The sequence below is a fragment of the Lactuca sativa genome, chromosome 5 (genome assembly GCF_002870075.4).
Source record: "Lactuca sativa cultivar Salinas chromosome 5, Lsat_Salinas_v11, whole genome shotgun sequence".
In the NCBI taxonomy this organism is placed as follows: Eukaryota; Viridiplantae; Streptophyta; class Magnoliopsida; order Asterales; family Asteraceae; genus Lactuca; species Lactuca sativa.
The window spans coordinates 222,373,536-222,394,631 of record NC_056627.2 but is presented as its reverse complement, the minus strand read 5'-3'; the positions used below and the strand labels follow the sequence as shown (position 1 = coordinate 222,394,631).

Here is a 21,096-nt window from a genome sequence, read left to right as displayed (position 1 = left end):
GCACTCCCTATAAGGCATTGTATGGGTGAGACCCCTCACTTTAGTAGACACATATTGAACAAACCACAATATCCATGTTGGAGGACCAATTGTGTGAGAGGGATACTATCTTAAATGAACTTAACTTTAACATCCTTCGAACTCAACAAAATATGAAAAGTTAGGAGAACAAACATCGCAAGGATGTAAGCTTTCAAGCAAGAGAGCAAGTGTATATCAAAATCCAAACTTATCAGTGCAAAGACCATATGATTAACTAGCTCTACACTTCTACGTGCCATTACAAATTTCACAACACATCAGGTTGTTGTGTATCGACTTCAACTGCTAGAGAATACACAACATCCATCATATCTTCCGGGTTCACAATTAAAAAAATGTAGGAAGCGAACCATGTTCTCCAAACCTCCCTCCTCCGTTGATAATAAATCTTGAAATAAGGGTTGAACCGAAGGAGTTGTGGGTATGCTCCAATCATTACCCGTTGTAGCACTCGGGGAATTTCTTATCAAGTGGAAAGGGATGCCTACATCGGAAGCCACCATGTGAGGACTTAATCTATGAATCATACTTTTCGTTCATTTCACATTGAGGACCATATGAATCTTTGGGGTGAGGTATTGCTAGAATCCCATTAATTTCACTTATTCAAGGAGGGGCAAAGTGGGGCAATCAATCTTGCAAAAATAAAAGTACCTAGTAAGGGTAGTTTTGGTATTTCCTTCATTAAGTTTGTTATTTACACGGTTATTTTGGGTCTAGTTAGTATGATGATCATGCATTGTTTTGGATATCGTTATCTTTTCTTTTCATATGGACTAGCCGCTCGAACTACAAGAAGGAAAACATTGAAAAAATCTCATTGGATAGACGAGCTTAGTATTTAGAGACATGTATGTAGTTTCTTGGAACTCAAAATAACTGAATCGAGGCCAAAACTAACAATTACAAGCCATACCAAACAAAGAACGTCATCATGTTTTGCCCCAAAACATAGCAAACACTATATACTTGCAAAAGTTATCAAAGGTTCGAAACAATGGATTTGGTTCCTTATAGGTATTAGGCTCTTATGAGTTATATCAACCACCTAACAAGCTACTATGTATAATACAAAAAATATTCTGATCATGGCCCACCTAACAAAAAGTCAACCACCACACAAACATCAAGAACCTTTCCAATAAGCAAGTCAGATGGATCCCAATTTTCATCAATAGCTACCGATTAAGCGAAACGACAATATACAGAGTATTTTTTTTTTTACATGATCAGGGTACGTACATATATACAACTTAACATATTACCATCATCATATCAACTGTACACCAAACTGAAATAAAATTCAATCATTAAACTTTCAAATTTCCCATTAAAACGTCATCTATGTACACTTGCCTCTATTTTTTTTTCTTTTCTTCCATCACATCTTGACCAAATTTAAACGATCAGGAAGCAGCAGTAGGCGAACGAATGGTTGTGTCAGGTAACATGGCTACAGTCACCACAAAGTACTCGCACCCAACCCCACCCGGTAACCCATACGGGTTCAAACCCGTGGGTCGACCCGGGGACGATTTTACAATTTGTTTCTCAATGTGCACGATCTGGCCCACAATGTATGTGGGCCGGTTTGGAAGGTGATCAGCAAATAAGGCGACAGATTCCGAAGAAAGAAAGTAATGAGAATGAGCAGAGTTTCGGTTGATAGCTTCATAGTGGCCTGATACATTGTTAAGTACAAATGCCGCTATCTCATGAAGCTCTAAACGACTGAATGATATCTTCTCCTTGTTCACCTGTTCATGGATATTATTGTCATTTTTTTTATATTATTAAAAAATACAGTAGAAAAAAAAAATACATTCGGTTACCCGTATGTATTTTGGTAAAAAACGAAACCTGTTTTTCGGATTGAAGCTTGACATACAAAGTGTTGACCAATTCTTTCTTTTCATTCAACTCCTTTGTGAGCTCTTCATGTGATGCCTCCGCCTTTGTGTACCTATCGATTAGCTCGGCTCGTTGCCTAGTCAGCACTCCCACTTTCTCAGCCAACACGCGCACACATTCACGAAACTCCGCCACACCATCATCACTATTCTCATTTGCACAACTAAATCAAACCATCAATTCTTGTAAAAATCATATTAAGTGGTGAAAATTAATTAATAATAATATCAGAGTTTTTGAATGCTTACGTGGCAAGAGATTGAGCTAACGCGCGTAGTGAGTCAGCAAAACCAGCCACACCAGCAGAGGAAACACACGTTTTCAACCTCTCGAAAAGCGTGCGTACTTTAACTGCCGAGGCACGTAACGCGGTGTATTCCGATGCTTTACGGTCAGCTGCACATAGATGAGTCTGCGCTTCTTCTCTTGCTTCGTGTAAACAATTCTCTAAGTGAGCACAATTCATCTGGACCCCAAACACAAAAAAAAATTAATAATATATAGTACATTGATTTTTTTTAATCATAAAAATAGAATTTATAATTAATAATATATAATTACCTGAGATTCATCTAGAAGATTCCGGCTGATTTCCAACTCATTACCCAGCCTTGCAATCTCATCCACAGCTTCCCGGAGCTTTATTTCCATTTCATTTACTTCATTTGTCTTCTCAGCCACCAAACTCTGCAACTCCACAACATCACCACCACCACCGCTGTCGCCCTTCGCCGGAAAACTTTTCTCCGGCATGTAATCGCCGCTAGAGCTCGCCACCATCGCCTCCTTTTCATCTTTCTCATCCGGCATCGATGAATCCAGATGCGTATTTGACCCATAAGAAGCCTCATCCATAGGAGAGAAGATTTCCGATTTTGAATCCCCGGTTTTCCCGGTTGACTCGTCTTTATTGAGTTTGACTTCTAGAGTATACTGATCCGAAAGTCTTTGTTCGAGTTCCTTTATCCTTTTCTCATATGATTCACACTGCAAATGTTTCGTTTTTAGCATTGATAACAAATGCTTTTCATGTTCATCTTTCAAACGTAACGCCTCAGCAGTTTTTTCAGTTGCGTTTTTTAGCAAATCGCCTACTTTACTATCATCAAGTGATTCGAATTCAATTTCGGGTGAAAAGGAACAAAGGAGGGCAATTGTGGAAGCTAATTCAGCTTTCAATTTTGCATTTTCAACTTCAATTTTACTAGTTCCAGCAATCTCAACCAATTCAGAAGCTTCGATAAAATCATTCCCACTTTCGGAAGTCTCCTCAACACCCTTTTTGAAAGAAAGCCCCACTAGATGCTCAGGGGCAAAACGGTCAATATCCGATACATCAATATCGAGTAGATTCCCATCAAATGGAGCTATATTCACATCACATGTGTTGGGCGTATCGTATAGCCCCATTGAAGCTAAAATGTCTCTTGGAATATACGAACTGTGAACTTTTAAAAACTCTTCTCTTCTTCTTATTTCAATTTCTCTTTTGGATGCAAGTTTTTCAGCTAAATGTCCAGCCATTCCCATGTAAAGCTTCATGGAGGATTTTCTTCTCACTATTTCAGCTAAACAAGCACGGTATGCGGGCCCGATGCCACGGATGACTTTTAAATGGTCAAATTGGTCATTTTGGCGTTTTAGGGCTTCGGTGAAAAGTGAGAATTTGTTGCGGATTTCTTTGATGGTGTATTGAATGTATGCAATTTTTTGCATGTATTTGTGTACAAAAGTGTTCATTTCAGATTTTTTGTTTTTGCAGAAAGTGAGAAGGTTGGAAATGGCACGTTCACATGCTTGCATTTTGGGGATGTAGCTTTTGTCATGACCTTCATACATGGGGCCCAATGCAGAAACAGCATCATGTGGACGAAGGGAATTGGAGAGTTGACTAGTCAAACAATCATCCACGAGTTTTTTCACTAAGCCCACGTCTTTGCTGCATTGATTTAGATTGGAAGTTGATGAGATGTGCAAACTTATCTTAAAGATTTGACATTTAAAATAGAAAACTTGGGAAGAATGTGTAAAGGGTTAATGACTTGTTCATATTGAAATATGCTGCAAAAAACTGGAAAGAAATCTAGTTTGTTGTATATTTAGGTGAAAGTGTGTGGTTTTGTTGCATAAACAAGTTATTAACCCTTTTGTGAAGTGGAACTAACACCTTTATTATGAAAGATTCATTGTTTGACTAGGCATGGCCTTTGTGAGATGTTATTACTAGTTAAACACCTTAAATGCCCTCCAAATAATGACAAAATAAAGGTCTTGTGGAGGAAAATCAGAAGCATCAGCAGAACAATGGGCAGATAGGTCATTCCAACTTAAAAATTTCCCACAGAAAGGGAATGTTGCAATTTTCACTAGACTATACTGAATTTCAAAGAGATGAAGTAGAATTACAAAAGAAACAATTGATTCCAAAAAAGGACACATTTACCCCTCTCTATACAAACACAAACACCCACACAAATAGATGGAGATAGTAGTATGATTTACATGCAACAAACAATAATGCTCACACACTATGCCTTTTCCCACATATTACACATTAAAATCAGATTATGAAAAGACATATTTACTTCACAAATGCTTTTCTTCTCTTTAAATGAAGAATATAATCAGACTAAGGTGTTGTTTATATTTGACATAGTAGACTTAACTGGGATAGAATCCAGTAAGCTATATATGAGTGCTTCTTTTTGACTGAATAGACTTAATAGGAACACATATAATTGCAACAAACAAAAATTTAATTCAAAGGGGTAAAAAGAGTATAAAGTTTTGAGAAAGATAACAAACCTCAAAGCCTGCATTATGCTTTTCTGCTCATTAATATGATGCTGGTGCTCCTTAACAGTTCTCTCCAAATCTCTACCAAGAATTGAAGCTTTACTAGAAAACAAACACTCGGTGCTTCTCTTTAATTCTCCAAATTCCTGCTTAAACTCTCCAACTTTACTTTCAAACTGTCTATGAGAATTACTACAATCATCCACCATTTTTCTCAAATTATCTTCTTTCACAAAATCCAACAAACACTTTCGATCACCACTCTGTAACACTGGAAGAAGTTTAATTGACCTTAGCCTCTCCAAATCCCTCCCAAAATTCACCAACAAATTCGAATGTGTTCTTTGCTGCTGAGAATAACACCTCACGAAATCAGTGTAGTTTTGTAGGATCATCTTATAGAAATGGTCCAAATTACCCCTGGCAATCTCCAGTGCCTTCTCTTGCACCCTATGCTTTCTTGAAATCCGCTCACTGGCCTCATATTTCATAAGGGTACATCGGTAAATTGCGTCTCCAAGCTGGTAATGGTATCTAAATTGTCTTTCGTATGAGGGTAAAGCCTTTAAAGCAGGATCAGAGGCTTCATCTAATGGATGTGGATCATGGGAAGAAGATGGGGGTGGAGGGTCAGGATGGTAATTTTCAGCTACTTCAGGTTCTTCAGGGCTTGGTGGGGTGGAATTGGTTCTCATTTTGGCTCGATTGAATAAGAAAACCTCTCGATCATCTGATGGGAGTTTGTATGCAGAAAGTGGCTGTTGAGGTTCTAATTTTAAATCCAAATAGAGAATAAGTTGATCATTTAAGCGAATTCCTGAAAGGGATTCAAGATATTGTTGGACAGATTCAACAAGGGTGTCTTCATCACAATCAAGCTCAAATGAATGCCCGTTTTCTGCTATATGAACTAGAAGTTTTCCCCTTTGTATTACATTTTCAGTTGAACTCATCTTTTTTAACCCCAAACAGGCAAATCAATCCAATATAGATTGACGATTTCTCGATTCAATGGCATAAATAAGCTAAAACGATTGTGTGGTGTGGTGGTAGACCACCATACACTCGGCTGATTTGATCAAATCCAGCTGCGTTTACACCACCGCCGAAATCTGCAAAGAAATTTAGTTCAAACCTCAATAAAACCCTAAATTAATGAATACCCATCACCGAGATCTACAAAAGTCATTTAATGTCCAAAAATAAACGAAATCCAATGATGTTTATTATCAATAAAACCCTAATACTCGTCAACAGACCATTGAAATCTATAGAAGATTGAAAAAAACCCACCAAGATTTCGTCGGTAGAACACCAAGATTATCGAAATTAAAACTGAAATCGTTAAAATTGGGAATAATCACTGGCGTTTTCAGCCGAATAAACGATTACCCACAAAGGAAATCGGGTATACTTCTTATATGTACACTAAACTCGAATGATGGGTTCAATGGTAAATTAGAGAGGAGAAAACCCCAATAAAGAGAGATAATCAATGACGTAAAAGCAAAGGGGGAGAACAGGAATATATGGAATTACTTTAAGATTTTAGCTAAAGAAAGAACAAGCTTATAACGAAAGACGGGTCTTCTATGGAATATTTTATAAGATTCAATGAATATATAACAAATGTGATTTTTTTCTGCATAGATTATTAAAATATATTTAGTATGGGTGACCGATGAAACCTTCAGAGATGAGTAAACCACAAGGTACAAATTAAGCTCCTCCTTGTACTTGCCCTGTTCTTCCTCCGCAAATTTGAGCTTCGGAGGAACAGAAAATCCTAGTTTAGAAGCCCGGATGCGTGTATGAATATATATAACTCGATCATGATATCTTTTTATGGCTATTTTTTCTCGTTTTGCTGTGTTTAACTCCGCCGTTTCCTATTCTATTTGGGGGTTTGGATGATGATGGAGACTATAGAATTAGAGTTGTACCATGATTGTGTTTTAGTTGTTACATTTTCTTTAATAATGCGCATTTAACCCTTCTTTTTTATAATATGTCATTAAAGTATGATTTGAAGTTTAGTGAAGATATTTTCTTTTTGTTCTTTATATATACTAAAATCCTTAATTTTAGCATTTGTAAATAATTTATAATGGGGTTTTTATATTTTAAAATCATTATAATTAAAAAAAAAAGATCAAATTGACCATTTTGTTCTTACTTCTAAATTGTTGGAGTTGATCTTGAGTCATGATATCACAATAACATCAGTTTAGAACTTAACATCTCTATAAACACGAACCCTCTTTGTCATCTTCGACGACCTCGTTGTCATCTTATTCCCCGGTTGCAGTCCACTCAACCCATGGTCAGCGTATGATTATGTTTCTTCATTTCAATATGATATTCTTAGTGATCTCTTTGATGTATTGATTTATGATTCTTGAATTATAATGGAACGACAGTTGTTGTTTCATAAGGGTTAAGATAGTGAGTTGTTGGTTGAAAGGAATGTTGATGATTTAATCACATGGATGGTAGTTATGGTTATGGTCGGTTCTATGTGGGAATTAACAATGTAGGCAGGGGAGGATTCAAATGCCTTGAACGAGCCGGAAAAAAAGGCCCTTAGGCCTTAACGTGTACCGGATTTAATTACATAAACTATTTTTTTAAACGACGATAAACTAATTTCTTTAAGCACTCTAAATTCTGAATTCTGATAAACAAATAAACAATTATAGTATATGTGTACTCCCTAATTTATATCATAATGTACAGCAAAGTAGAGATTTCCTAAAACCTAATGTGTCCGACATACCGAGTTGGAGTTAAATCCTTGGACTTCATGATCTCCTTATAATCAATAAAGCATCAAGAGATTGCTTTCTACCACGTTCATAATACAAAACTCAAAAGTAGGACCATAATACAAAATAGAAACTAAGATACACTGAACCAAACAAGAACTTGAATTAGTATTAACTGTTTTGATGGCTTCATATAAAATTAAAGGATATGATTATTAAGTAATAAGTATCCATCCATCATGGATGCGCATGCAGGCTAACTAAAAGAATTAAGTTGCCACAATCAATCTGACATGATAATTAATCACCCATAAATTAGAAGCTTGATATTATCATTTATCATCATATGCTATACAAATGATTTATCCAAACTATTAACCCATGAAACATAATTATAAGCACTAAAGTTTCACCAAGTATTTAATTGATAATTATACATCGATAATCCTCATAATCTATTATCTGATTAGCTGCAGGAAATCGACTCTTGTTGTGTCGCTGTTGTTGAGTTGTTGTCGCTAATCGATTCTTTTTTCTGAATGTGATCCGTTGATCGCTTTTGGCATTCTGCTGCGATGCGATGTTGCTTCACCTGTACGTGACCGATTCTGTCTTTGGCTCTTTGCATATGGATTGGACTAGAAGTAAGCATAGTATTAAAAAAATAGGCCCCTTAAAAATGTGGGCCCTGTTCTAATGTCCACTTTGCCCTCGCTGTAAACCGGGCCTGAATGTAGGTTTGCATGGTTAAACTGGAGGGAGTAGTGTCATACTTAGCGCACTGTCACGTATCACGACCACATAAGTTTTGCTACATATCATCCTCACAATGCCATTTATATAGGGTGGGTTAACATCATAATTTTTTATTTTTGTATTTTTTTAAAACTAATTTCTCCATTAAATAAAAATAAAGATTACATAACAATTAAGTCTAAAATGTTTAAGATAATGAACTAAAATGAATATATAAAGAAGACCATATCAAAATACTTCACACTTATATTTTGCTTGTCCCCAAGCAAACCATAATCTTTCAAAGTATTGCAATTCAACTTCAATATCATCCTAGCGAAACTTTATTTACCAACATTACACGATATAACCTAATTCAAACCCATAAATTATACCTATCATCAATGCATATATTTATGTCTAAACCTAATGACTTTCTAAGTTTCTAATACTCACAATCCTCATAAAATACTTACCCTTTAATTTGAATAATACTCATTATATGCATCCCTTCGAATACACCCTTTAAAAATTCACTAAGCTCAAGGTATGTTTGCCAAGTTTCCAATCTCTTAGACTTAATTTAAAAAGAACAATAACATATAAAATAATAATTACAACTTTGCAACTTTGATATTAAGCTTTGGTTTTTACAACCTTTTGCTTTTGCAATAACTTTTGGCATTTAGCCTTATTTCTTCACTTTCTTCAAAATCTTCATACTTTGTAATATCTTGTTAACTCAATAAAATTTTACTTTTCAACACTTTTTTTTTTCAAAACTTTATCTTCTTTTCTTTTTTACATACTCATTTTTTCACTCTTCACACATAACTAAAATAATGTTTGGAAACTTAACTCAACCTATGTTAACTAATGATTTAGTCTAATGTTTAATGACTAGTATAATTTTTCAAGTGGGTTTATTTCAACAAACAACACAAAACAAATTGTATCCCTCAAACTACACACATTTACATTTTTGACTCAAGAAACTTCAGACCTGAGGATCATGGTGAGAAGATTTATCTTCGTTAACCATTAATGGCTATTTGTAGAGCCTAACCATATAATGGCTATTTGTTAACCATATAATGGCTATTCGTTAACCATATAATCTCCATACACCCTCTTATGCTTGCAATAACTTAGTTACCAAGGTGAGATGACCCGATTGGGTCTCAAGAAACTTCAGACCTGGTGATCATGGTGAGAAGATTTGTCTTCGTTAACAATATGATGGCTATCTGTAGAGCTTAAGTTATAGTAACGATTATAAGTTGTGCTTTAGGATCCACCTCATGCATAGTTCGAAAACCTAAAGAACCAGTAACAAAAAGTAAAAGGCAAGTATCTTGATACTTACTTTAGATCAACGAAATCATGCCTATTAGTTTCGGATCTAAATGTTATAATGAAAATTTTATTTGTCCTTTCCATAGGTGATAGGTGCGTGGTGAGAATGGATAAGGTGATTGTAAACACGCAACCTTGATGCTTAAGGAAAACAAATGAACAGAGGAAATATAACTAGAGGAAGAAAGATAAATAGAGGAAACTACTTGGTGCCAAAGGCTTTTTATTAATAAGCAAAAGAATGCACTAAACTTAACTGAGAAACATATGATCTACATCTATTTATACTAAAACAATTAGAATCCTAATTGAACTCTAAAACATGCAAGGAATACACTTAAAAACCTAAGAAAATGAAACTTTCCTGTTTTTCCCCTGATACTAAATTACTCTAACATTTTCCCTCCTAATTTATAATCATGTATGCTCCTTACTCCCAATAATTATATAATCTCTATGAAATTCAATCTTACCAATGAATTTGTGAAGATGCCCGTCTTTTTCTCCTTGCTATTGTAACGCCCTGTTTATTTAAATAAATTAATAAAGGTAAGTCCCAGACTAATTTGTGAAGAATTTTAAAAGTCAAGGGTTAAAAGAGTATGTTCGGGACTTAAATTGAAAATATTTGAAGGCTTAAGGGTTTATTGGTAATTTAGGGATTTATTATGAAAGGAAATCATAGAATCAGGGGTAAAAGGGTAAATAATGGATTACAATGAAAAGATCTCATGGGAGGGATCATAATTGTAATTATGGTAAAGATGTCATATGGGCGGGTATATATGTATCCTTATTTCATTGGAAACCCTGACCCTAAGAACTATTACAGCCGACATTCTTCCCTTCTCCCATTACCGGCGTCGCACCAGCCTCGAGGTCATCCTCACCACTGGCGACCACCGTGATTGTTGGAGTCGGAGGGACCACCGCCACCCGTTACAATAGTTTCCCCGACCAGTCGAGCCACCTATTCGGAGCCTCCCGGTAGCCGCCATCACCATGGGAACCCATCCTCATCAGCCGCCGGTGCAGCAGCGAGTCCGACAGCTCGGTTCCACCACCGCTTTATCGTCGTCATCAAGCGTCCTTGTCGCTGACAACATTGAAGAGTGACGAGGAGTAGAGGCCAGCCTCCAGGCGCTGCTACTTCACCTTTTCCGCCTTGCTGTTGTCGCTACTGTCACTCCGGCGTGAAGGGAGGCTGAGATCGGAGCTGGATGTTACAAAGATTCTTTCTCTTTCCCTTATGCGTGAAGCCAGCAGCAACCAGCTAGCTCGCTGCTCCCATGTACCGGTCGATCTGCAAAGCCTTCTCCGCCTCCTTCCACCGCTGTTGCCTCCGTCATGTGCGCACTGCCGCTGCCAAACGCCACCAAGAGAGGGAGGTGCTCCTGTTCCGAGCAAGACTTATGTGTGGGTGTGTTTTCTGTGGTAGTGTGTGATTTGCTTAGTCGGAATCCTCGGGAAAAGCCACCGCCACCACAAGCCACCGTCGGCCACCACTAGGGTGTCTGTGTGTGTAGTTAGCTTAGTTAGTGTGTGTTAGTTTTGGAGTAAAACTTGTAATTGTAATTAGCAAAAGATGAAATGAAAAGAACCATAACCACCATCGTAAGGTGGTGGCCACCGCCGTGAGCCGCCATTGACCACCACTACCCGAGGTGGTAGTGGGTGGTGCCCCACTAGTAAAACCCTAATGGGCTTAAAGATTAGTTTTGGGCCATGTTTGGGTGGGAAACCCTAATTAGGGTTTAGAAAACCTTAATTCTTGATACTTTGGGCCTTGGACTTATTTGGACCCACATTTGGGCTTTGGGGATTGGATGGTCTATTAAGCCCAACTACACCATATGATTTATCTAGCAGAGTAAAGGAATTTATGGATTAAGCCCTTAATGGGTTAAGTGAGAAATACTTAACCATAATCGTCATTTTATGTGAAACCTTAATTTCACTTGGGCCTTAAGTTGGGCCTTTCTATTGGGTTTTGGTAATTGGGCCAATAATGGGCCATCCGAGAATGATCATGTGGACTAGAACAATTAGATGGGCTTTAGGGTAGGGCCTATAGGAGGTTTTGGGCCCAATTTGGAAAATTGGGCCATAGACGGGCCATAGTTTGGGCCTAGATGGTTGTATGATATTGGGCCCTTAGATAGAGACATGTTGGACTGGACTGAACAATTGGGCCTTAGATGAGACCATGTAAAGGTTTGGGTCCAATTTGGAAAATTGGGCCATATGTTGGTCTTTGAGTCATAGTTGGACTTTTGGGCCTTTAGATTGGGCCTTGGGCTTGAATCAAGCCAAGTTAGGGGTAAAGCAGTATTTATCCCAAGTATGTACATATGGTTATGTGTGGGAACCTAATTATTAATTGGGTGCTATTTTGATGTTGATAGATTCGGGAATCTGTCATCCAGCAGCTAGGGTTTTGTCATCAGGACTTCAGCAGTGAGAGGTGAATTTCCTTCCAGTAGGAACGGGTCTACGGCCACAATGCCGGCCCGTTTAGATAGCAGTAGTTCCGGACTGCGGTCCGATGTCGGGGTGGTCCCGAGAAGTATTTTAGTATGCTTGATGTCTTTGTAATTCAGGCATGTCTATGTGTTATGTGTTCCAGACTGCGGTCCGATGCAGTATGCATTATATGTGTTATTGTTATACGTTATGATTATGATATGCTATGTTCAGTCAGTTCCAGACTTCGGTCCGATGCACTGGGTAATGCCCTAGTTAGTTCCGGACTTCGGTGTAACATACACGTTCAGTTATCGTGTATTGTAAAGTATAAAAGTGAATAATATTACGAAATATTATGTGAATTTGAATGTTGAGTTCTAAAAGATGGTTTTTACTAAAAATGAAGTAAAACTATGCTTAAAATCATTCAGAAAGTATTGGAAGTCTTATGAGATTCCAATCAAATGTCAAATGGTGAAATTTAATAAAAATATAAAATTTGAAATAAGTAAAATTTTATTATTGAAAGTTGTAGATAATCTCGTTAGAAACATTTAGGCGAAAACCTCATCGAAATCTGAGCTATAACGAAGAAGTTATGATCAATCGAAGACCCGCGACAAAACCGGCACGACGCCGAATGACGTAAAAAGTGAGTTTTTGATAAACTACTTTTTAGCCTTAGTAATATAAATGAAAGTCGTAGTATTCTTTAAACCGAGAAGTTCGATAAAAAGAACGCCAAAATCTGACTTCGTATGAGAAAGTTATGATTTTTTTAAAGTTTCAGCTTAACAATAGACAACTAAAAACTCGAATTTTAGATCGAGTGATTTTAAGCCGACACAACCTAAACGAGAATTGAAGGTTTCGTCATTAGTAGTACAACGGTAAAAAGTCTGATGAAAACGGATGTCGGATTAAGAAGTTATGAAATTTTAACGGATTTTCTAGTCCCAGTCTGTTAAAAATAATAATATTAAAAATAAATTCAAAGTTAGCCGACGAAGTCTAAATGAAAGTTGTAGAATATATTCCCGCCTATGTGTGTATATAAAGAACGTCAAAAATGGAGCCTGTATGCGAAAGTTATGGATTTTAGAAGTTTAGGGCACAATTTCCGAGAAACCTCACATGGATAAGTCCGATCTCGGTGAGTCACCTGCCCCGTATCCGATACTGATGACGAGTCTGAATCTGTGGCACGTCCGAGAAGCGACGCGTGTGCAACCTCGTCTGAGCCTCGCCTTTCCTGCCGCGTGTCCGACCTTCGCACCAGTTGTCTTCCCTACCTCGCGCTTCGGATCCGAACCTCGGCCCTATAAAAGGGAGTCTGTGAGACCTCCCGGGGATTTTTGGAATTTAGCCATTTTTCACCCCTAAACTCATATTCTGCTACTTCTACTTCCCCCGATGCCCCAGAATCATTTTCAACACCGGAAACATGCCCTGAAGTGTCCAAAGACCCCAAGAAATTTATTTTTTCGGTTTGAAGCTCTTGATGGGTTTTGAGCATTCTAACACTTCCTAAGTGTACATGCAACCCTAATAAACCTTGGATCTATGTTTGTCTAAGATTCATGCAAAATTGATTTCCAAGGTTCATGATCCTATCTAGCATACATGGGGAACATTTAACCTTAAATGAAAGACAGAATAACATACCTTCTTGTTGATTTTGATTCCTTGAAACCTTGTGAGCCTAGCACCCCAAGTGTGATGTCTCAAATGCTTCACACAACACCAAATTCTATAGAGTAAACTTGGAGAGAAAGTATAACACTCAAAAATCGGCTCTTTCCCTCAAGTATGCTTGTGTAAGCCGATTTTGGGAGAAACGTGAGCTTTATATAGTGTGTTGCATTAGGTAAACCCGAATGTAACATGACTCTTCATTTCCATGATCCATGGATTAACTCCATGGAGCATCCTATGGGTGGAACCCAACTTGATAATCCATGGAGCCTCTTAGCCCACTATATAAATTATGGATGATTTACATAATCAACCCATATATTTAATTAATTATCTTTTGATCACTTAATTAATTCTAGATTAATTCTTGATCAAACTAATTAAATAATATTATTAATATATTAGAACTTATAATATATTAATAAACCATAAGTGTTATTTCTCTCATTTAGTTTATCCAATGCATGGTATCATGCAACCCAAATGGACAATGCCAGGTCGGGTCAAGTACATACCAAAAATAGTTATGGACTTAGACACCTTATCCAACAACTCTACCTTCGCAGAGCCAGGTTATCAAGAAAACTCTCAGTTTTCAATGAAGAAAGTCATATTTAGAGCCAAAGTGCTGCCCAAATTAATATTTTAGCCCCTGGTTATTTCATGGTGAGTTTAATATATAAGAACAATTGTATGTTATGTATTATATGTGCTATGTGCTTTTCAGTGTTATTATTCCGGGTTATTTTCCCATGTTATTTTTATTCGCTATTTTTAATAGCAAATAAATACCTTTGACAATGTGATCAGTGAAAGGAATTAGATTCACATTGGTACTGGTATGTAGCCTCTCGCCATGTAGAACATGTCTCTGTAAGAGAATGAATTCTATTCTATGGTATTGGCAGAAGGTTAGACAGGGCTATAAGTCTGAAATCTACCAAAATGTTAATCCGAAGTTGTATGTCTTATGTTCCATTTAGGCCAAAGCTTTATTGACGTATATCAAGTATCGAAATTGTTATGTCTCATTGATTGTATATCTTTGAATCAAATCAATGATTGATATGGAAAGTTTGTCACATGATTCACATATGCATTTGTTGTTCCTTGTTCCTCTTTGCTTCTGCCATATTGAAGTATATATATGGCATAACGTTATATTGTATCTATTATTGAACTCACTAAGAGTCACCGCTTACCCTCTCAATGTTTAACAAATTTGTAGGAGATAAGTAACCAGTATAGTCATATACTGTCGGAAGGTTTAGAATAGTTGTAATATTACTTTTGTATTTAGGGATCATGTAAGTATAAATGTATAGTATACTGGGTAGTTGTGTAATATATAACACGTTGTAATAGTTGGTTTGTATCCAGTCATTTGTAATCTCTTTATCAATGTAAAATATTGTTTTTATGAATATGCAAGTAGCATGTTTTGAAGTAACTATATGTCAAGTATGAAAGTTTGGGTCTTTCAGAAATACGAAAGTGAGGGTCTTTTAATCATGGTATCAGAGCAGTGGTTTAAGTGAACTAAATACCATGGATTGGTATTTAGACATAAACTGTTGGAAGTTCAATATATGAACGGATTCATTAGGATTATATGGATACAAACCATAGGAAATACTTAAGTGGGGTATTGGGTAGTGATAAACCCTAGTATTCTAAGATATTAAGTTACTCCAAAATTTTCAGAAAATTAGTTTAAGTGAACTAGGAATTTTGAGAATTTCTAGACTTAAACATAAATTGTTATGTGAAGATGATATGATGTGTATCTGGTATACTTAGGTTGAATACCTAAATGGAAACAAACACTAGAATATTAAGAGGAGATATGCCTTATATTCTAATATGTGCTAAATGATAAATGAATATAGCATGCCTTAGGTTGCTTGCCTTATTGCTATTATTTAAGAAAGTTTATGGTCTGTTGTCGACCTTGATTTAGAAGAGAAAATTTTATGTTTAGAATTCTAAGAATTTTTGTATTAGAATTTACATGAAACTTTTCGAAGTGATAAAGAGACTTATAATAGTCGACATCGATAAGTTTGTAGATACACGATCGAGGGATATCGTAAAATAATATTTACCAAGTGAAATCGTAAATAGTGTATTAATACCAATAGAGTGGTGTTGTACATTCAAAGTATAAATTTGATGAAATAATAACATCTTTAGAAGAATGATGTACGTTTGAAACACATTTGGGCGAGATAAATGTGTTGGTACAAATCCATGAAGTTATTCCACCGTTGTCCAGATTAAAGTAGTGATTGTTTATAAAATCGGAAGAACCGAAGATGGTGATAAATACATCAACAATATTGAAATTAATGTGGTATAAGATTTAGAAGAATTAAATGAAGATCAAAGGAAAGGCTAATGAAGTTTTTCAGACTCAATAGGCCAAGACTTTGTGATGTAGTATGTAGTTCAAGTAGTAACTCTATACAGGATGCTCAGACTTAGTATTTAATAATACTGAATGATGATTAACTTCTATCACATCCTTATGGAAGTTCCATTGTGTGTTAAGCCAACTTTAACATACATGATTAGGATGGTGAATTAAGTCATTTAGTAATAAAAGGTTACGTAACCTACTTGTTTAAGTAAGGTAGAATGCTTAGTTGAAGAAACAATACACCCATAGTATTGTATGAGAAGAAATGTTGTAGTTAGGAATGACAGAGAACCAAGTTGAAGCTAGTAGAGCTTGCTGAGATGCAGCTATAATGCAAACTTCTTAAGACAGACTCCTATGAAGTAGACTTAGACTTACTCAGATACAAGAATAACGATGTCATGGAAGGATAATGAAATGAACAAAGGTGCATGGTGAATTACATAAGTTAAAATATGATGCAAGTAGTTGAAGACCGTTTGTCTCTACACTGCTAGAGTAAATTTTGGGTGTAGTATGTCTTGTAGAGTAGACACTACCCGAGAAAGAATTTATATGAAGATTTGGAAGTAAAATTCTATCGACCTATGAAAAAAGCATTAGAATATGCTAGATCGAGCATATGCGTGATAAAAATTTTAGAAGACGAGTATAAGTAATACAAGATATGTTTGATAGAAACGCGAAAACCCTAGTTGAGTCTAGGAGAAATTGTTGTATGTATTTGTTTGAACACATTCATGTGTGATAAGTTGTTTTGTGATTTTGAATGGTGACTTGGAAAACTGCGAGACAATACTTGGGACAAGTATGAGTAGGTGTAAATGGTAGTAGAGACCTATACTATTGGAAGCATATGACTCACTCTTGGATCAGGGAAAGTCACAAGGTTACAATGAAGCTAGTAAATGATTCCGTTTTATTCATGAGTGTCGTTACCTTCGTTTCGGTAATGACTAAGAAGATAATTATTGTTCAAATCTTAATTTCATAAAGAGTGGAGTCCGATTAATATAAATCTACAAAGATAAAGTTGATTGGTTTAGAAAGCCATGTTCGAGTAATCATGAAATTTCAGTCAAGAAGGAGATGGTCGATAGAAATATAACGATCTTCATTAAAAAATTGAGCAACCATTAACTAGAGATGTTACCTATTATGAAGGCGATGAAGAATTTAGTTATTCATGGAAGGACTACAGTATGAAATCCGTGATTTCGTAATCAATCGAAATATTCTGTCATTTGACAAAACTGATGTGTATGTCTGAAAGCACGAATTAGAGATACATGGTGCTATTCTTTCTGTTCCGAAGCATCCACATGCTGATCAAACTCTTTTTGTTTTCTCTATTCCACCAACTCGATTTATTCGATCTGATTCTAATACAAGAGTTTGGTTCATTATATGTCTTGTGCATTATAAAATCAAAGGTCATTAGAATATGACCATTCGAGTTGTTATAGCAAAAGTAAAGACCTTATCTTGGGTTTAGTCTATAAACCAAGAAGGAGCAGGAGTCTACAATGAGAATTGAGTTTTAACTCAAAGGTTAGGATCGAAGGCCCACTAGAGAATGATGAGAGGGTGCAGGTTTGAGCACCGCTAGTAACTAAGAAGTTTGAAGAGTTTGACAATCGTTTGGCAAACCAAAAGTTAAATATCATACATTTTAGATTACCACAGAAGAAGTAAGTTAGAACTCGAATGTTGTGACTAGTAATTTTCTCGTAAACTCTAGATCCGCTCACATCTTATTTGATTTTGATGCCTCAGATTCTTTCGTGCCTTATAAATTCACACATTTTTTTTCAAATTGCTTGTTATGCAATTGTCCAATCATTTCATATAGATAACATAGGAAGTATATCATTACTTGCTGATAAAGTCTATAAGGATAGTGTCATAGGAATTGAAGGTTATAATCTTCTTGCTAACCTAATTCCTATCTCCTTGCCCAACTTTGATATTGTTCTCGGCATGGATTGGTTATCAAAGAACCACGCAAAACTCTTGTGCTACGAAGAGATAGTATGCATCCTTATCGAAGAAGAGGATTCTATTTATGTCTACTTTGAAAATAATAACTTCTTTCTTACAAACTCGTAAATTTATATCGAAGGGATATTCTACTTATCCGGCTAATGTAGTTGATATCTCAAGAAATGGGAAGAAAATTGTAAATGATGTTTCCATTATTAATGAAAATCTTGATGATCTTCCCGACGAATTGCCTGGACTACCCCGAATAGGCAAGTAGAATTCTGGATTGACCTTATGCATGGTGCTACTCTAATTGTCAAAGACTGCTATATAGAATAATAGCATTTGGGTAATTGTCGACCAGCTGACTATGAGTGCATATTTTATCGCCATACGTACAACGGTTCTAATGGAGAAATACACACAGTTTACTTAGACGAAATCACTGCGAGACCTGGTGTGCCACTAAAGATTATTTCCGATCGTGATACTCGCTTCACTTCTCACTTTTGGGTGAGTATGAAACGTGAATTGGGATCTCGAGTTGCTCTCAGCACAACTTATCATCCCTAGACAGATAGTCAAACGGAGAGAACGATCTAAACAGTAGAAGATATGCTTCGTGCATGTGTATTGGAGTTCAGTGGTAACTAGGATAAATACTTACCTCTTGTCGAATTTTCATATAATAACAGTTACTACACTTTAATCAAAATGACACCATATGAAGCATTATATGGTCGTAAATGTCGTACGCCATTATGTTTGCGAGACATAGGACAGAAGATCCTTGGAGGCCCTGAAATGATTCAAGACACCACCGAAAAGATTCAAATTATACGGGAAAGAATGAAAGCAGCCCATGATCGACAAAAATCCTGTGTAGAAATGGAGGAGACGATCCATAGAATTCCAAGTGGGTGATACTGAAGGTAACCCCGTGGAAAGGTATTATGAAATTTGAGGAAGAAAGGAAACCTAAGCTCTAGATTTATTGGTCCTTTCAAAATCATCCAGAGAGTTGGTAAACAAGCATACCGCTTGGAATTGCCGAAAGATTTGGCAGGTATTCATGATGTGTTTCATGTGAGCTATCTGCGCAAATGCTTGAGCATCAATGATGAGACAGTTCCATTATCCGAGGTGAAATTGGATAATAAGTTAAGATATGTAGAAGAGCTTGAAGAGATCGTGAATGAAGGAACAACTAATCTACGTAATAAAGAAGTAGAGTTGGTGCTTGTCAAGTGGAAACACCATCGAGGTCCAAACTATACTTGGGAAAATAATAATGAGATAAGAGGAAAATATCTCCATTTATTTTAATCGATGTAATTTCGGCGACGAAATCCTCAAAAGGAGGAGGTATTTGTAACATACACGTTCAGTTATCGTGTATTGTAAATTATAAAAGTGAATAATATTACGAAATATTATGTGAATTTGAATGTTGAGTTCTAACAGATGGTTTTTACTAGAAATAAAGTAAAACTATGCTTAGAATCATTCAGAACGTATTAGAAGTCTTATGAGATTCCAATCAAATGTCAAATGGTAAAATTTAACGAAAATATAAAATTTGAAATAAGTAAAATTTTATTATTGAAAGTTGTAGATATTCTCGTTAGAAACATTTAGGCGAAAACCTCATCGAAATCCGAGTTATAACGAAGAAGTTATGATCAATCGAAGATCCGCGACAAAACCGGCACGGCGTCGAATGAAGTAAAAGTGAGTTTTTGATAAACTACTTTTTAGCCTTAATAATATAAATGAAAGTCGTAGTATTCTTTAAACTGAGAAGTTCGATAAAAAGAACGCCAGAATCTGACTTCGTATGAGGAAGTTATGATTTTTCTAAGTTTCAGCTTAGCAGTAGACAACTAAAAACTCGAATTTTAAATCGAGTGATTTTTAGCCAACACAACCTAAATGAGAATTGAAGGTCTCTTCATTAGTAGTACAACGGTAAAAAGTCTGACGAAAACGGATGTCAGATTAAAAAGTTATGAAATTTTAACGAATTTTCTAGTCCCGGTCTGTTAAAAATAATAATATTAAAAATAAAGTCAAAATTAGCCAAAGAAGTCTAAACGAAAGTTGTAGAATATATTCCCGCCTACGCGTGCATATAAAGAACATAAAAAACGGAGCCAGTATGCGAAAGTTATGGATTTTAGAAGTTCGGGGCACAATTTTCGAGAAACCTCTCATGGATAAGTCCGATCTCGGTGAGTCACCTGCTCCGTATTCGATACTGATGACGAGTCCGAAGTGGTTCGGTAGAAATCCAATGCGTGTCGCGGTGACTCCTCGCTTCCGAAGCCGTGGCGCGTCCGAGGAGTGACGCGTGTGCAGCCTCGTCCGAGCCTCGCCTTTCCTACCGTGTGTCCGACCTTCGCACCAGCTGTCTTCCCTACCTTGCGCTTCGGATCCAAACCTCGACCCTATAAAAGGGAGGCTGCGAGACCTCCTGGGGATTTTTGGAATTTAGCCATTTCACCCCTAAACTCATATTTCTACTACTTCCACTTCCCCCGAAGCCCTGGAATCATTTTCAACACCCGAAACACGCCCCGAAGTGCCCGAAGATCCCGGGAAATTTATTTTTTCGGTTTGAAGTTCTACCTTCACAGAGCCCGGTTTTCAAGAAAACTCATGGTTTTCAACGAAGAAAGTCATATTTAGAGCTATAGTGCTGCCCAAATTAATATTTTAGCCCCCGGTTATTTCACGGTGAGTTTAATATATAGGAACAATTGTATGTTATGTATTATATGTGCTATGTGCTTTTCAGTGTTATTATTCCGGGTTATTTTCCCATGTTATTTTTATTCGCTATTTTTAATAGCAAATAAATACCTTTGACAATGTGATCAGTGAAAGGAATTAGATTCACATTGGTACTGGTATGTAGCCTCTCGCCAT

The 21,096-nt window shown here is 36.5% G+C and overlaps 1 protein-coding gene and 1 long non-coding RNA gene across 4 annotated transcripts; one reads left to right on the top strand and one right to left on the bottom strand.

The window, feature by feature from the left end:
- Positions 1-1,322: 1,322 nt before the first annotated feature.
- On the bottom strand, positions 1,323-6,687 carry LOC111878168 (autophagy-related protein 11). 3 transcript variants are annotated; one of them, XM_042902731.2, is made up of 6 exons: positions 6,438-6,687; positions 4,759-5,861; positions 2,515-3,892; positions 2,202-2,419; positions 1,903-2,098; positions 1,323-1,799 (listed from the first exon to the last, which is right to left on the bottom strand). In XM_042902731.2, the coding sequence occupies exons 2-6, from the start codon at positions 5,700-5,702 to the stop codon at positions 1,449-1,451; spliced, it is 3,087 nt and encodes a 1,028-aa protein (XP_042758665.1). In that variant the 5' UTR covers positions 5,703-5,861; positions 6,438-6,687; the 3' UTR covers positions 1,323-1,448. The 3 variants fall into 3 exon arrangements, with proteins under 3 accessions (XP_042758665.1, XP_023730447.1, XP_023730448.1); XM_023874679.3 differs by having other exon boundaries at positions 1,903-2,116; positions 6,438-6,686; XM_023874680.3 differs by lacking the exon at positions 6,438-6,687 and adding an exon at positions 6,043-6,336 and having other exon boundaries at positions 1,903-2,116.
- A 3,742-nt stretch (positions 6,688-10,429) lies between these two features.
- Positions 10,430-12,433, top strand: LOC128134078 (uncharacterized). The gene is made up of 2 exons (XR_008232402.1): positions 10,430-11,025; positions 12,011-12,433. It is a non-coding gene; the product is annotated as an uncharacterized LOC128134078 (long non-coding RNA).
- The last annotated feature ends 8,663 nt before the right edge of the window (positions 12,434-21,096 follow it).

Excerpts from the sequence above, each read along its gene's own strand:
- LOC111878168 (XM_023874679.3), bottom strand. The coding sequence starts at position 5,702 with ATGAGTTCAACTGAAAATGTAATACAAAGGGGAAAACTTCTAGTTCAT. Across the intron at positions 2,420-2,514 it reads ATCTTCTAGATGAATCTCAG|ATGAATTGTGCTCACTTAGA; the intron begins GTAATTATATAT and ends TTTGGGGTCCAG. Across the intron at positions 1,800-1,902 it reads AGCTTCAATCCGAAAAACAG|GTGAACAAGGAGAAGATATC; the intron begins GTTTCGTTTTTT and ends ATCCATGAACAG.